The sequence below is a fragment of the Corythoichthys intestinalis genome, chromosome 14 (genome assembly GCF_030265065.1).
Source record: "Corythoichthys intestinalis isolate RoL2023-P3 chromosome 14, ASM3026506v1, whole genome shotgun sequence".
Taxonomy (NCBI): domain Eukaryota; kingdom Metazoa; phylum Chordata; class Actinopteri; order Syngnathiformes; family Syngnathidae; genus Corythoichthys; species Corythoichthys intestinalis.
This window is the reverse complement of record NC_080408.1, coordinates 21189550-21207210: the sequence shown is the minus strand read 5'-3', so window position 1 is coordinate 21207210 and position 17661 is coordinate 21189550. Positions and strand designations below refer to the sequence as shown.

Here is a 17661-nt window from a genome sequence, read left to right as displayed (position 1 = left end):
ACAGATGAGTGATGCTATTAAGGAGCACTTCCTTCCATTACCACCCACAACCTGCCCATCATATAGTCACTATTGATTGTTTGTTGTGAGAGGTGCCTGATGTAGCGCGGAAGGGTTTGAAAGACAAAACATACAATCTCGCTGTGGCTCTTTGGGCATTATCGTACGTTGCTTGGCCTACGTCTTCCCCTTAAATATATGTATAGAAACCACAATACTCCTAGAACTAGCCCAGTAGTTCTCAATCTAGGTTAAATTGCCCCCCCCCCCCGGGGTTTGATTAAATGGATTTGGTGAAGGTTAAGACACGTTGGGCTAGATTTTCATAAACTGACCAAATCTAGGCAAAGTGGACTGAGTTTTAGACTGGTTTGCTTAGTTTACAGGCTTTATTCTTTCAGCTGCTAATCTATCTGATGGGAGAATCTTGTTTGCTCAGTGGAAGGTTCTCACAGTATGAGGAAGTACAACAAATTCCAGCATGGTCTCAATTTTTGACCTATCAAAAGACATGCTTTCAAAATGATTACATTTGAGAAGGTTTGCTTGGATATTAGCCTGCCATCTTCGATTATATCAGATTTGCAAGGCTTTTTCTTGTTCCGAAGTATTCGGTGAAACTACTAAAAGTTTCAGTACCTTTTAACCAAGGTTAACTGCTGCTCTAGTCTTTTGTTTTGATTGGGTAAACACACCCCTTTCAATTTGATGTTCCTAATGTGTTGGAAACACTGTCTCAAACTACAAAGGACGGGAACAAAACTGGCTTAATGTGAGTATTTTAACTCTACAAGATATGGAGCTGAGAAAACGTGGTTGACATGAGTTATAGTAACTTTACTTTGAAGGTGTTGGGTTAAAATTCAAAGTCTGAGCATGTTGAACTTTCAGACGCCATTCTGAACTTCGACCCTGTGAGATGGGCAAGTTTGGCTATGAAAATGAGGCCTTTATAAAAATATTACAATAAGATTCAATCACATCTGTTCTGAGCAACAGCAGCTAAAATGATTCAAAACTGGTGAAATTGCTCAACTATTGTGCAAAGTAATTTATGGAAGTTCATTCTTTGAGGGAAATATTACATTTTGACATGGTGTGTAGTATGACAAACGGCATTTTTTACATTTATGCTTGGACAGGGCCAAACTTAAAGGGACAAAACATTTTTTCACTTTTCACTCGTGACTGCCACCTCTGTCCTAAAGTATAATTGCAGCATAAAGTAACGTGTTTGGCCATTAAATCAGCACCAGAAATGTAAAAAGTTAAAGGCTGATTTATGCTTCTGCATAGCAATGACGGCGGACCGCTGCCGTGAACGCAGACCCGATTTACGACCCTACGCCGTAGCCTGACGCGCACCTCCCAAAAATTCTGACTACAAGACACGTCAACGCGTGCGATGTGAACGTCAAGGACTGTGATTGGTCCGCTCAGAACATTGTATCGGGTTCAGCACAACAGTAATGCTGTTTTCAAACATTCGCAAACGTCTATTGTATCGGGTTCAGCACAACAGTAGTGCTGTTTTCAAACATTCGCAAACGTCTTCTGTGTCGCCCACGCTTCAACATTTGTATTGACAATTGGTCAATATTGATTAGCTGCAGCTGCAAATACACACGTTCCATCTCTGTTGCCGTTGCTGTCAATGACCTTAGGAAAACTAAAGGAATGTGACAAAAGGACCCCAAAACCGTACAAAAGCAAAGTCACCCCTCTGGTGGGATGGCGGTGAATTGCAGAGCAATGCGTTCCCTTGAGGCAGAACTTTGAATGCGCAATGACTGCGTATGGTCTACGCCAGGGTTCACTAAATCCGGACCTCGGTGCCAATTTTCCTGTCGTGTTTTCCATGTCTCCCTCCTCCAACACACCTGAATCAAAATAATCAGGATCATTATCAGGCTTCTGGCGAGGTTGCTGATGACATAATCTTTGATTCAGGTGTGTTAGGGGAGAGAGACATGGAAAACACGACAGGAAAGTGGCACAGAGGTCCGGATTTAGTGAGCCCTGGTCTACGCCGTCGCTCCACCATCACCCGAACGCCGAAGCATAAATCATTAGTTGCAAGTCTTGAGTGGGTTAGAAAAGTGTTTTTGCGTAGGCTCTGTGAAATGGCACTGCTGCCGCTGGGGTTTGCACAGACCCAAACCCTTTCTACTAATGGTAAGACAAAAGGGCTTCTGGGGGCAGTCTGTTAAAATTGCAGGGCTTTGTGTACTCATCGGGGCACTGGTGGAGCTTACATGGAGTAGAAAAGTATTTTAAAAATTGTTTAAAATTCCATATAGTCCCTTCATAGTAGTAGTAGTCATATACCAAATCAAAAAGCCCAATAGTTTTTTTTTTTTCTATCCCCAAATTCAAAGCATTCCGAGTCTCCGACTATTCATTCCCAAAAATATGCAACTGAAGAAAACCACTAGGGAATATTTTACAGCACAAGACTGCTTATAGACCAAGCTTTTAATCCATTAAATTTTTATCCTCGTGAGCTTTCAGTGTGTGCCACGAATACTTTTATGAGCATTTCCTTCACCTCTGGTCAGCTTCTCTGATATTAAAAGTTCCTGGGGGTGTACAGAGCACTCTGTGGTGCTGAAGCTTGTTTTGTCCCACACTGTGATAAATCATTGCTTATCTTTCAGTGCTCGGTACCCAACCAGTCGATTTCCCTGGCGCCTGTTTACTTTCCAAGTAAATGAATACGCATGTAAGGCTTTTGGTTGCAATTCAGTGGAAGCTATAATGAGATCACTAAGTGCATAATAAATCTGTTGGGCTTTTGTGTTGCAGATCACATGCGAGTGGGACATGCAGAGAGCGAGACGCTTCGATGATGCTTCACTGACTTGCCTCCGATGCATCCTGCCTTTTCTGCCAGTTTTTTTGATCGGTTTCAATTATGTTTTTTCTATACCAAATGATGGCTCTCCTCACCACTGTGTGTTGTTTTCCGGGAACGCGTACCATCTTAAGATGCGGATTGGCTTCCTGTCGGGATGACCAGGAATGTTGCCTGCGAGGGAACTCCACCGCCTGTTGCAATGCTTCGGAGGACACGAACTACTACCATGTCGCCATGGTGACTCGGAAACTTTCTGGCGTTCTGATCATGCTGCTCCTTTTCGCTTTGGGATACTTGGTCCAGCGTGTGTTGTGTTCCCGATCCAGACAGCTCAGCCCGGACCACGGCGGAAACCCAGCCGTCACCACATCCCAGGAGCTTCTGGTTGAGAGCTCCACGCCGGACAGCCTCTTGGAAGGCAGAACCACGGCTCATTTACCCACATATGACCAGTGCAAGCATCTACCAACATATGAGGAGACAGTACGGTATGGACAGCCCCAGTCCTCCATGGGACAAAATACATGACAAGGACCAATCTCTTGAAGTAAGACTGAAGTTATATTTAGATGTACTTCTAAGGAATACGGTCAACAAGAAAACTCTCCAATGAGGTACCATTAATGCTGCCTAAATTGTTGCCTTAATGGCTATGGCTAATGTTAATGAATAATTCACTAATATCTGATTGTAGATGTGTAATAAACTATTGATAACTTGGCATTTTCTTGTTTTAGCCTACAAAACCATACGTGAAACCAAGGGCGTATGTTTTGTCTCAACATAGGGACGATGTAACAGCATAACCTCTGTGCACTTTTTGCTGGGAACAGGAAATTAGTAAAACCAAACAGGTTATTTAACGGGGGTCAGGGCTACATTTCTCACAAATATGAACCTAATTAATTGATAGGCTAAATGACCAATGCAAAATAAATCTGTATAGACTTACACTAACTTTCATGTGTATTGGTTCAGGTGATACAACGTTCGAATCAAACCTTTGTTTTCAAAAACTGAAAATTTTTGCTGTGCAACTCCCTTTATTAACAAAACGGGGCACTATCCAAGAATGGGTCCACTTCTGGGGAACACCGGATTACCCCAAGACTTAAGCTAAAGTATTGTAATATTAAAAGTGATTTGGGAAAAAATTACTGAAAAATTTTTTTTAGATATCAAGGACCGATCTACATCTGAGGCATACTAGACTACCCGAAAACCGGACGAAAGTACTCTCATGAAATTCTGACGTGAGATTTCATTTGAGATTTTTTTTTCATGTGAGTTCATGTAATCTCAGTGTCCCCCTAAAGTGGACCCATTCTTGAAAGGCTCCCCGTTTTTTTTGTTTTTTTTAAAGGAACTTGCACTCTGAAGCCAACGCATTGCATTACCGTAATGCAAACAATGATCCAAATGAGGGACTGCTAGCTTGACTTTGTTGTTCCTTGTGGAGGCTGGCCTGATTGCAAAAGTTTTGCAGGTTAGCAAGTTCACACAGTTTAACGTTATGCTAACTCTGATGCAAGTCAGACAAACTTAGTGTTTTTCCCCACCTCCAGAACATTGATGTCTTTTTACATACAGCGACTGCTGCTGGCTGAAAAAAAACAAATATCCCTCCTCTTCGAAGGGGACAAAGGAGGCAGCATGTTGTTGAGATGAATCTGTTGGGGGTGTGTGGGTGTGTGTCTGTGTTACGGGAGCTGTGGGTCAAGTCATCAACCACTCAAACGTGCGTTTGAGGGGGAAAAGAATGGACAAACTTTCAGCAAGTGAAAAGGGATAAATGTAAGTCTGAACATAATGGAAATAATTCACTTAATAATGGTAGAGTCTGTTCTATCCTTACAACATATGGGAATCTAAATTATTTTTATCACTGAACTCATTACAAAATGCAAATAAGGTTGCCTCAAAGTTGCTGGGGACAATTTGAGCATCCTGAAAAGTTGGTAGTGTTATGTCCCTACTGTCCCTGTACAAACCTATGCCCTTGCGTGAAACCAACAAAACATCTCATAACTTTCCATCAACCAGCAATATTTATCAGAAGTAGCAAGCTCGGATGGAGAATTGCTCTGCATCATATGAAGATGTTTTCAACATTTTGGGTCTCTTCAGTAGCTGCACAAACTACCTGTAATAATTTTATTTCTGCAACACCAAAAGCAAAACTGGTATATTTCAAGTTGATGCTTGCGTGAAGGCTGAAAATACTGATGAGAGGCTGTTCTCGTGACAATTTATTATAGCAAACATGGTTTGTACGGCAAATATATGCATTCAAACTATCAACTAGATGGAGCAGGCCTGTTTTATTTGCTTTAATGTGTCATTCTTAACTGTGTTTTTAAGTAAAATGACAAAATCATGCAAACGTATAGAAAAAAATAATACATTATGCTAGCTAACAAAACTGCACTTGGCATATACTGTTGGTCCATTTAAGTTTCATTTTAGGAATTGTTGTAATGAACTGTTTGCCTGCAGTGTCTTGCAGCATTACAAGGATCACGTTACAGTCAAGTGGTGACTTATTACAGCCACTCAATGTAATGGCAGCTTGTTGTTTGGTCCACCTGTCGTATAGTATGGAAGTTACAGTGTGGTAAATTAAATAGAAACACAAAATATTTTTGTTGCAATAATGAAATGTATTTACAGTTAAATAAACTAATATATCAATGTAAAGAACAAAAGTGTTGATTGTAGGTTTAATATTCAATAACTAATACCCCCTTTTACCCTGGTAGAAAGACATGATTTTTGAAACTGCCATAATTGAAATACCAACTTTTTAAAGTTGCCAACCTAACATAATGTATTCACTACACTAAGATCCACCATCTTATAGGATGTAAGTGTTGAACATAGGTTTACAATACTTCAAAATGACAGTCCATTTTTAGTTTCACATTTTCGGATTGACTTGTTGCCACAATTTGAATAAAATTTCTGACAAAATCGTAGCTCAGTCTCTAGTCATGTAAGGTTTTGAGTCTGAGGACACAATTAGCTTGCTATAGAAATGTTCGAATGGCTATGAGCTGTAGAAGTGTGAGTCTCCTTGCTGGCTGTTGAGATGCCCTCGAGCAAGGGATAGTCCCCACCAGCTTCGGTCAAATAGTTCAGCATTCTTTGTGATCTGAATCGCTTTGCAAACCTGCATGTGTGCAGAAGTGGGTAGTAACGCATCACATTTACTGTTACATTTACTTGAGTAACTTTTTGAGAAAAATGTACTGTACTTAGAGTAATTTTACCCCGCTATACTTTTTACTTGAGTAGATTTGTGAAAAACAATACTCCGCTACTGTGGGCTTCACCAGAGTCGTGACATTTTTCCTATTAAACATTTTGACTTCTTTTTTTTTTTTTTTGCTGGGATGCTGACAGTGGCTGTCTTAGTTTCACCAATGAAAAATCGCAATAATAAACGCGTGACTCCATTGTACCAATCAGAGGTAAAAATGTTTGTTCTCCATTAGAGGGCACTCATGCTCTTTGAACAGGTAGTGCGTCATAGTGTTGTTCTGGTCTGAAATGGATGATGTTTGGCTTTATATGGTTATGTAATAGATTATATTACAGTACAATAATAACAGATCGTTAAGTTGTGCTGAGAAAAAAAACTAAAAAAAAAAAAAAAAAAAAATCAGACATTATACGCAGTTACAATGTTACTCATTATTTGAGTATTCTTTTCAACGAATACTTGTACTCGAGTAAATTTTTGGATGACTTTTACTTGAATAATATTATTTAGAAGTAAAACTACTTACTTGAGTCATTTTTGGCTACTTTACCCACCTCTCCACGTGTGTGATCTCAATATTAAAAGTTTCTAAACAGTCAATTTATATAGTGTACAATAATTGCATATTTTCATCACAAAAAAATATCCTCCGAACAATTCAAAATGACGGCCAATTTATAGTTCAGTAGGCTACTAAAAATTTATATTAAAACCTGAGTTTTGAAAATTGTGTAAAAATTTAATTATGAAATCAATATTATTGTCCTCTTTTCCGAACAGCTGTATCATGAACTATTAAAAACCACAACCATGTCAGTTTTAATGACAGGTTTGGGTTATTTCTAGGAGGAAATAAATCCAAATCCACTCTCAATGCCTAGAAGACTTGGCTTTTATGTAATTCATTGTGTCCTTAAAGTTCTCCTTGACCGTGGCAGCGGATTCCGACGGGAGTTTGACCATGTGGCTGATTTTCCTGAGAGCCTCTTCCAGGCCGAAGCCAGTGGATGCGGAGCAGGGCTGGACGAACCAGTCCCTGTCTGCGCAAATCCTCCTCAGGTCGAAGCTGTCTCTGATTTCACTCACGGTCATGGCGCCGTCCACGTCCTGCTTGTTGGCAAGAATGACGAAAGGACACCCGCGAAGCTGCACGCTCTTCAGGGTGTTCTCCACCTCGCGCTTCGCCTCTGGCATCCGGCTGCGGTCCGCGCTGTCCACTACGAAGACGACGCACAGCGTGTCCTGGTGGTAGCTACGCCAGTGCCGTCGCATTTCCGCCTGGCCGCCCACGTCCCACACCGTAAGAGCGAATTTTTTCTTGTTCCTCCTTACGTCGAACATTTCCACATTGAAGCCGACGGTGGGAACCGTGCCGACGAACTTGTTGTGTTTCAGTTTGTACAAGATTGTCGACTTGCCGGCGTTGTCAAGACCAAGGATGAGAACCCGGGCCTCGGGTTGTGTGGAGCCCCGCTGCCCCATTCAGGGCGCGAAGGTTCAGTCAAGTATTTAGAATCCGCCTAAAGCCTTTTCTTCAGCGTGCGTGTTCACGTTTTACCTGCTGGGATGCCTTTCAAGGTGTGTTCATTTTATGTCGTAATGTCCTGTGAGAGTGGCTTTTGTACTGTAATGATTTTAATACATTAACTATTAGTTATGCAGGGGGCAAAGTGCACTGTACATTTTTGAACAATGTAAAACAGCCATCATTTATTGGACTGCAACAGAGAACACAAAAAAAATAAATAAATAAAACAAGAAAACCTTAGGCGGAGTTTGACTTTTGGGGCAGGGGGGGGCACATGTTGATGACCCCAAAACGCAGTGTCAGCAATAAAATTAATTTACAAGAATATTTATAATGATAAGTTGACAATGAGCGTTTTTTGTTTCCCATCATTCTTGAGGGGAATTCTAAATCAGGCTGCTTAGGCAATACTTTTCGCTAAGAACGTCATCCATTGAATATGGTACGCCAGCCGGTGTTGTGCCGATGTAGTTACCCCAGTCAAAAATTGTATCCCCTGGGTGGAGCCATATGGAGCATAAGCGGATTTTAAGGGGGGCCCGGGGGGCCAGGCACCCCCGGTGACCGAAGAGTGTCATTGCATGTAATTGACTTTCCTATAGACCCTACCCACGTGACGTTACAACTCCGCTCTCCTGAATGGTACCGCCCACTTGTCCGTCAAAACATAGTGTTAACCTGTTACGGCTACGTACATTTCTCCTATTTACGGCGTGTTTTTCTGCTCCTTAACATTAATAATCAAAATGGTGAAGGCGTGTGTGGCTGTTGGTTGCACTAACAGAGAAGATGGAAGGAGAGACTTGAAGTTTTACCATATTCCGAGGGATCCAAAGAGAGCGAAATGGACGGCTGCAATTCGACGTGAAAACTGGGCACCAAAAAATCACCACAGACTATGTAGTAGTCATTTTATATCCGTTAAGATGCATTTAAGATATACTTAGAGGGTTTTGGGCTGACAAATAACCACAATTAAGATCATTGCGAGGCTAATCGCCGACAACATACGACGTAGTACGACATAGTTTCAAATTCAAGATGTTTGTGACTTCCCTTTCTTCCAACATCGTTATTTTTTTAATAATATTTAGCTGGTACCAAGTGAAAGAAACTGGCCTCGTCTACGGGGCTGATAAATAACCACAATTAACATCATTGCGAGGCTAATCGCCGACAACATACGACGTAGTACGACATAGTTTCAAATTCAAGATGTTTGTGACTTCCCTTTCTTCCACCATCGTTATTTTTTGAATAATATTTAGCTGGTACCAAGTGAAAGAAACTGGCCTCGTCTACTGGGCTGACAAATAACCACAATTAAGATCATTGCTAGGCTAATCGCCGACAACATACACGTATGTATGTAGTGAGAGTGCTATCGCTAAACCATATAAACATTAAAAGCCTTAACTCCATTGACAAACGACATGAAATACATTAGACTTGACAGTGGATGTTAGCAATAACAAAAGATTTTGAATTGAAAATTTCGTAACTCACCTTTCCAAGCACAAGATAGATTCCTGCCGAGTTTTCGTGGACGAGGACCTGTTTCACCCAACCAGCAACGAAGTATTTATAAGCCTCCAAGCTCTTGAAGTTTTTCATATTTTCGTGAGAATAGGCTGATTTAGTGTGGACAAGATAATTGTAAATATCTGCGTAGCAGATGTCAGGCAGACAGGGCGAAGACAATGGGTCGAAAAACATCGATTTGGGCATCAAATATGGATCTGGCGACTGTATAGAACGAAGCTTTTCCTCATAACGCCTTTTATGCAACAGATCCAGTGAGTTTGCGGCATCAGAAAGCACCGGGTCTTCCATGAAATGCATTTTAAATTCCGCCATCAATTGAAAACAATGCTAATTCAGAGTCAAAATGACGGACAAGTGGGCTGAACCATACAGCGAGCACGTGGTTTTGTGACGTAGGTGGGTAGGGTCTATAGACCCTACTCACATGACGTCACAACCACGCCCCCGCGCCATATTGTCCGTAAACTCGTCGTTGTTGATGCATTACCGCTACGTAAATTCCTCCTATTATGGCGTGTTTTTCTGCTCGTTAACATTAATAATCGAAATGGTGAAGGCGTGTGTGGCGGTCGGTTGCAATAACAGAAGATAGACGGAGAGACTTGAGATTCTACCGTATTCCGAGAGACCCGGAGAGGAGAGAGAGATGGACTGCTGCAATTCGACGAGAAAACTGGGCTCCAAACGATTACCACAGATTATGTAGTAGTCATTTTATATCTGGTAAGATGCATTTAATATATATTTAGAGGGTTTTGGGCTGACAACCACAATTAAGATCATTGCTAGGCTAATCGCTGACAACATACCGTTTCAAATTCAAGATGCTTATTTCTTCCACCATCTTTATTTTTTGAATAATATTTAGCTGGTAACAAGTGAAAGAAGCTGGCCTCGTCTTCGGATCATCAGTTAAACAGGGGTGTCCAAACTTTTTGCAAAGGGGGCCAGATTTGGTGTGGTAAAAATGTGGGAGGCTACCTGGGCTGATTTACGTAGAACAATACATTTAAAGAAATTTTAGCAAGCCCTTCTGTGTGTCACATTTGCTTTATTATTATTATTTTTTTAATTCATAATTTCAACAATCGTCTTTGTGGCGTTCTCTTTCGACCCTCGGGCTCTTGCGAAATACTGCTGCTGTGAAATTAAATTAGCTTCAAGTTGCTTTAATTTCTCGTTGCGTATCTTCCGCGACTGTCTCTTTGCAAATGAAGCAGACGCAGTTGTGTATTTTATTGAAGAAATAGTCCAATATGCACCTATCCTTGACGCGTCGCAGTCAACTTTTTTTTTTTTTTAATTGATTGCCGCCATATAAACATTAAAAGCCATTGACAAATGGCATGAAATACATTAGACTTGACGGTGGATGTTAGCAAGAACAAAAGATTTTGAATTGAAAATTTCGTAACTCACCTTCCCAAGCACAAGATGGATTCCTGCCGAATTTTCGTGGACGAGGACCTGTTTCACCCAACCAGCAACGAAGTATTTATAAGCCTCCAAGCTCTTAAAGTTTTTCAAACTTTCGTGAGAATAGGCTGATTTTGTGTGGACAAGATAGTTGTAAATATCAGGGTAGCAGATGTCAGGCAGAGACGGCGAAGACAGCGGGTCGAAAAACATCAATTTAGGCATCAAATATGGATCTGGCGAATGGATAAACTGAAGCTTTTCCACATAACGCCTTTTATGCAACGCATCCAATGAGTTTACAGCGTCAGATAACACCGGGGCTTCCATGAATTGCTCTATAACTTGCACGACTAATTGAAACCATTGAGAATAGGTCTAAAAAATGACGGACAATATGGCGGCCGGATACAGCGACACGTCATTTCGTGACGTAGGTGAGTGGGGTCTATATATACTATGTATATATATATATATAAGTTGTAAAGCAGTAAAACTGCAACAAAAATAATGAACAAAAAAAACATTTTTAAAATGGGTCGAAATTATTTTCAAGCACTTTACACAGTCATTTGCTTTGCATGTAATTTAAAATATATCTATATATATTGGAGAAAAAATATTTTTTAAAATGATTTTTTTTCTTTGATTGAAAATATTTTTTTGGATTGAAGCAACTTTTTGGGGGATTGAATGATTTAGACACAAATGTCCTAATCATAATATGGCCCAAACACAAAAAGGATTGCTTCAATCAAAGAAAACTTTTTCAATGAAAAATTAAGTGTTCAAATGTAAATTTTTCAATCTCAAATATTTTTTCGCATTCAAAAACTTTTTTCTATGATTGAAATTTTTCTTTTTTTTGATTGAAATGATTTTTTAAAAAATCTATATTTTTTTGAAGCAACTTATTTTTTGATTGAATAATAAAGAGAAAAATGTCCTAGCCAAAATGTGGCCCTAACACAAATCAACATTACTTCAATCAAAAAGTTGCTTCAATCAAAAAAAAAAAAACTAAGATAGAAAAAAAAGAAATTAAAAATGAATTAAAAAAAAAGGTTTCATGTGCATTTTTAAGTTTTTTTTAGTTTCAAATTTATTTTTGCATTCAAACACATTTTTTTTTGATTGAAGCGACTTCTTTTGGTTGAAAATATGTATTTTCATTGAAGCACCTTTTTTTTTTAAATTTTTTTTTTTAATTTTTTTTATGAAGAAACTATCCCAGGGGATACATTTTTTGACTGGGGTAACTACATTGGCACGACACCGGCGGGCGTACCAAATTCAATGGATGACGATCTTGGCGAAAAGTATTGCCTAAGCAGCCTGATTTAGAATTCCCCTCAAGAATGATGGCAAACAAAAAACGCTCATTGTCAACTTATTATTATAAATATTCTTGTAAGTTAATTTTATTGCTGACACTGCGTTTTGGGGTCATCAACATGTTGTGCCCCCCCCCGTGCCCCAAAACTCAAACTCCGCCTTTGATATGGAGGTAGATTTGTGTCTTTATAATTCAATCAAAAAAAGTTGCTTCATTAAAAAATATATACCGTGTTGGCCCGAATATAAGACAGCCCTGTTTATAAGACGACCCCCTCTTTTTCAAGACTCAAGTTTGAAAAAAGACTTTTTGAATACCAGACTAATTTTTATACAGAAAATAATTACAGTACATCTGAAACAAATAATTACAACAATATATTTGAGAGGAAAAGCATGTTATTTTGCCTCATTCAAATCTTAATATCTGAACATTTAAATATGTAAACTAAAGTGCAATCACATTCGTAAAGGAGTGGCTTCTGGTTTTTGAAATGTAAATCAATCTATTGTGATAAAAAAACAAAATTGCAATAACTGCATTAATCATCAAAGTGAGGTCTAACTAACTGTAGTCTTGACACAAATCTGAATAAGGAAAAACATTGCAATAAAATCATGTAAACTGGTTAAACTTGAGAGTAGCTGAGATCTGTCATGACAGAACATCGCTTCAATGATATCTGGTGCCATCTAGCGTCGTGAATGGGTATAATGTCTAGACCGCAAATATAAGACGACCCTCACTTTGTCAGTCTTATTTCAATGCAAAAAACAGTCTTATATTCGATCCATTACGGTATTTTCAACCCCCCAAAAAGTCGCTTCAATAAAAAAAGTGAATGCAAAAACAAATTTGAAAAAAAAAAAAAAAAAAAAAAAAATCTATTAGTGATAAACACATTTAAATTCGCATGGGAAGGCTGATTGGACGCTACACAATTAGACATTTGGCATTTTTAATTGACTTCCAAAGTCACAAAGAGCCACAACAGTAAAAGAGCCACATGCTGCTATGGAGCCACAAGTTGCAGACCCCTCTGATACGCAAAAGATTGTTTTCCAGTTAGAAAAAATTGGGCATTTATTCATTTTATTTTTTTGTGAAGATATGTTTTACTCATTCATGAGACTTTCATAACATTAATAAATTTTATTTACGCTTGTTTGGTCACAATTTCTTTATTCTGTTAGCAATGGCAGTTTCAAACTCAAGTTCACTTGCTGTCTGCTGGAATGACCAAAATTTGCTGTGAATGACTACCAGAGACCTGTCAGGCATTGCAGCGCAACTTCCCAGCACTGCTCTCTGTCGGTTATTGTTAGCCTGTTCCATTACTCGTCACCATAGCTTATTTATATCAAAATAAGATACATGGAGTACAGTACAGTATGTACAATCCAGCTGGAACTGATTTTACCACTGACCAATATATAGCTGCATTGGTTTTACCTTGGGTGACATATATATCAAATTTGTTCCATTTTTTGATTATTTTGTACAGTTTGTGATTTCTTGGAGTTCCCATAGTACCTGTTTGTGTAGAGCAGTGCTTCTCAATTATTTTCTGTTACGCCCCCCCAAGGAAGACGTAAATGTTTCGCGCCCTCCCAAACTCTGCCGCCACTGTAAATAGTATCATTTATCATATTACTATTATAAGTACACCTCTGCCTCACATTGTAATTTTTTTTCTAATACAGAAAATAACAGATCAACTTATAAAGCATAACTTTATCAACATTGTTTTGTTTGTAACAGAAAAGACAACGCGCATCATTTTGCCTGAATTAAAAAAAAAAAAAAAAAAAAAAAAAGTCACATCCAAACTGTAAAATTACACTCAAGGTACATTTTGAACATTTGATACTGAAAAATAAAATCAGTAAATAATAACAAATTTAAATTGATTAGAAACATTAACTCATGAGGACAATATGCCCAAAAATTTGACCGAAAAAACAAAACTGAATAGGGTGGGGGGGGGGGGGGGGGGGAGAGTGTCTTTGGACAAAAGGACAGTTTTTATTTTCGCTGCTCACAGTATCACCTCCAGTTTGCAAAAGTGTGGGGTTATTTTCCACTGAGCATGCTAACAGTTCTCACTGGTTTACTGATATAACACTGACAAAGCGGGACGATTGTTGCCGATATTCGGCACATTTTCGCTGAAAAACAACCAAGCGGCTGATCAATGAGATTGGGGTCTAATGTCTTTAAGTGGCGTCTTAATTGATTTGGCTTCCGGCTGTCCGCTATAATCATTTTTAGACACAGTAAACAGTGTTTTTTTTCTCACCTACCACTGTATTAAATGTCAAAGCCAAAAGGCAAACGGCCCGAAAAAAGCGCATTCTCGGCGGCTGAGGGAGATTCGTAAGTGACGGCGGTCGTCGTGACGATCCCAAGCCGAAAATGGCACGTCTCGGGCGGACACGTGAGAACCGGAGAAGACAGTGGGTGGCTGCGTGAGTCCGGCCGGTGTTCTGACAAATTTTGCAACCCATCAAAAATTGCTACGTACCTTGCGGTTTTGCGCATGCGCGTAACGTTAAAAATGGCCGCAAATGCAGTGAATCTTAAGTAAACACTACAAACTTTCTTTAAAGAAAGGAATATTTACTTAAGTTTGATCATGTAAAGACATGTACAAAAGTCATCAAACACATTCTACCATGTTAGCTGCACACAGCAACTGCACCCCGAGCTCACTGTTAATGACTTCGCCGTGTCGTTAAGTATTAATTTACGCCATTTTTGTGTTGCACATGTATGATTATGATGTATCTGGTTTAGTTAGCACCTTTGGATAACATTGAGAGTCAATTGAATGTAAAAGAGGGCTTTTTAAGCGCCACAAAAGCTTTGGGAGCAAAATTTTATAAGGGAGCGAATTTTGACAGAACACCGGAAAACGGCTTTTGAAAACGGCGCACAGCTCTTCATATCTCTCGTCTGTGTGCTCTTGCTTACTTCAAAAATACTGCGCACACTTTGAAAATGAGAGCGCCACTGCCACCCACTGAGTGGATGCGCAAATACTTTATTCTAGTATGACAAAAAAAAAAAAAAAAAGCATGTTACCCGAGGTCACATGTGCCACCTGTGGCATCGCTCTGCGCCCCCCCGGGGGGGCGCGCCCCACTATTTGAGAAGTACTGGTGTAGAGGAGTGTCTCAATACAACTTGGTCACAAACAGTTTACACAATTCAGGTGTACTTGACATAACAGCCAAGCTAAGAGTTCTCAAATACGTCATAGCAGCAGTATGTAAGGTATACAAAAATAACAATCAACATATCCCAGAAACGGGAGCTTTATTATTAGATAAACATGTCAAAGCAGTATATTAAAATGTATACTGCATTATTGGTTGTGCGACCAGTTGCAACGTGCAACATTAAACAATCAACATTGAAAAGTACTTTCGTCAGTAAATTATCACTTTACATCCTTGACTCCCGATCATTTTGAGAGCAAGCTTAATAGACATGTTGTGGCTTGTGACCAGGAAAGAAAAGCGGTTTCCCCATTGAAATTCCACACCCTTGATCACAGCACAAACAATTCAAAACACTCCTCAAGCTCGTTCAATTGAAAAAAAACAAAAGAATGAACTGCAGCCCAAATGTTATAAATAGTTGACAATCTCAAAACAAAACACATTTAGGTGACTTCTGGAAAGAAAAGACATGAAATTGGCTTCATTTGACTCTTCGCATGACACTGTTACAAATAGATCAAATCACTCATGCAGAAGAGTTGAGTAAAAATATTAGAATTATGTGTAAGTGTCACAGAAGATAAATAAATCAACATTACGGTGTTTACCTTGACAGAGTATCCCTACTAATTTTATCTTTAATTTAGCTAATTCCATTTGTATTAATACAATTTAGGGAATTGTGTACTATAGGACTGTTTCCCAAGAGCTGCACAGTCTGCCTGTAAACAAAATTGCTTTCCTCATCTGATGCACCAATTGTCTTCCTCTCTGGCTCATGTTCTCCCCAGTCAAGTCCAACTCTGACCACTTGAATGTCTCGCTTGACTAAATCAATAAATGTCATCGATCCACTCGACTTAATAGTGGACCAGCAGACAATCATGATGGATCCACTGCACTTGGTGGGCATCAAATCCAAAGGCCAACACAATTGGATTCGTGTTATTCCTCACTTGATTCACTCGACAAACGGCTTTCATGTCGCATATCAAGTTCTAGTCCATTGCTCTCTCGGCTTCACCCATACGCCACCGGTCGGATTGTCCATGACGTACACCAGCCCTGTGGTATCCTGGCGAACGTGGCTCCGAGGTGAGCGGCCCGCTGGCCTCTCCGGTGCTGGCTGTTGCACGGGTTGGCGCCTGACCACTCTCTGGATGTGTACAACCTGGCCTTGAGAAGAGCCCGTCTCTGACTTGTGAGACAAATCCACCGCGCCCAAACGCTGGAAAATCACTCGAGCCTCTGATTGCGATTTGGAACCTTGCTGACCCATTTTAGATGCAAAGCTTGAAGTTTAACAGTACTGCGTTCCTGATTGGAACCAGTTCCAACTGTGAGTCTTTGAGGTGATTATCCAAGTGTTCCTGTGAAGCGGTAATGTGACTCGGTGGGTTTTGTGGCCACCAGACACTTGCGTTCATATCCAGACTATTCTGAGTGCGTCCACCTGGCACAAGCTGTCATTTGGACGTTCTGCGTTGGCCTTTGAAGGGGAGTTGGGTTTCACTGCCTTGTGCCCTGTTGACGTTGTTTACTGTTAGCGAAGGCACATGCATCACAGTGATGTCACTACTCTTCGTATTGTTGATGGACCAACAGTACTTCCAAATAAAGACAGATCCTACTGTCTGGAAGTTCTACTTTGCTCTAATACAGCGGACCAGTTTCATTCCCATGGCTGAGACATCATTTGTACCTCACACCTGATTTTATGTCCATCAGTAGCAAGCATAAGAAAAAAATGGTGGGATAACCTTAAAAAAAAATTCTAGTTATAACAGTTTTAATAACTTGTTATTTTGACAAATTACGTGCTTGGGTGTAGCCAAAGAGCTATAATGGGCCACTTCCTGTACATTTTGGATCATCTCCTGTTGATTATAAGGCATTTCCAGGTTGTTTCTTGTTCATTGGTCACTTCCTGTTGATTTTGGGGCATTTCCAGGGTTCTGCCTGTTCATTTGGGTCCCTTCCTGTTGGTTTTGGGGCAATTTTGGGTCACTTCTATGCTAATTCATTGGCTGCCATTAACAGTGTTAGATGTCCAATCGATTTTGACTGGGAGGGGGCGAATGAACGAATGCGACTGCAGACACAAAAGAGTGCCAAGTGCGGAAATCTCCGGTTTTACCGCACCAATGTCAAAATAAAACCATGTGTTTCTGTATGTACACTATGAATGAGCAACAATGTACTCGCCAGGGGCGAAACAACCCCACAGGCTGAATTCGACCCCCTGGTGGGCCACTTCACGTATACGAGCCGTCCATTTGATCAGTGGTTCTTAACCTGGGTTCAATCAACCCCCAGGGATTTGTTGAGTAAGTCTAATGGGTTCAGCCAAGGTAAAAACACACAGGACCCTTTTTTCATACGTTGACTAAAGTCAAATGTCGTTTTCGACTACATTTTGGACTGGTTTCCCCCCAATTTACAGGCTTTAGTCCATATTTCTTTCAACTGCTAGTCTTGTATCTGATAGGACAA

The 17661-nt window shown here is 40.0% G+C and overlaps 1 protein-coding gene across 1 annotated transcript; it reads right to left on the bottom strand.

Annotated features, from left to right (window-relative positions):
- Positions 1–5098: 5098 nt before the first annotated feature.
- Positions 5099–7694, bottom strand: arl14 (ADP-ribosylation factor-like 14). The gene has a single exon (XM_057856454.1). The coding sequence runs from the start codon at positions 7599–7601 to the stop codon at positions 6990–6992; it is 612 nt and encodes a 203-aa protein (XP_057712437.1). The 5' UTR covers positions 7602–7694; the 3' UTR covers positions 5099–6989.
- Between the last annotated feature and the right edge of the window lie 9967 nt (positions 7695–17661).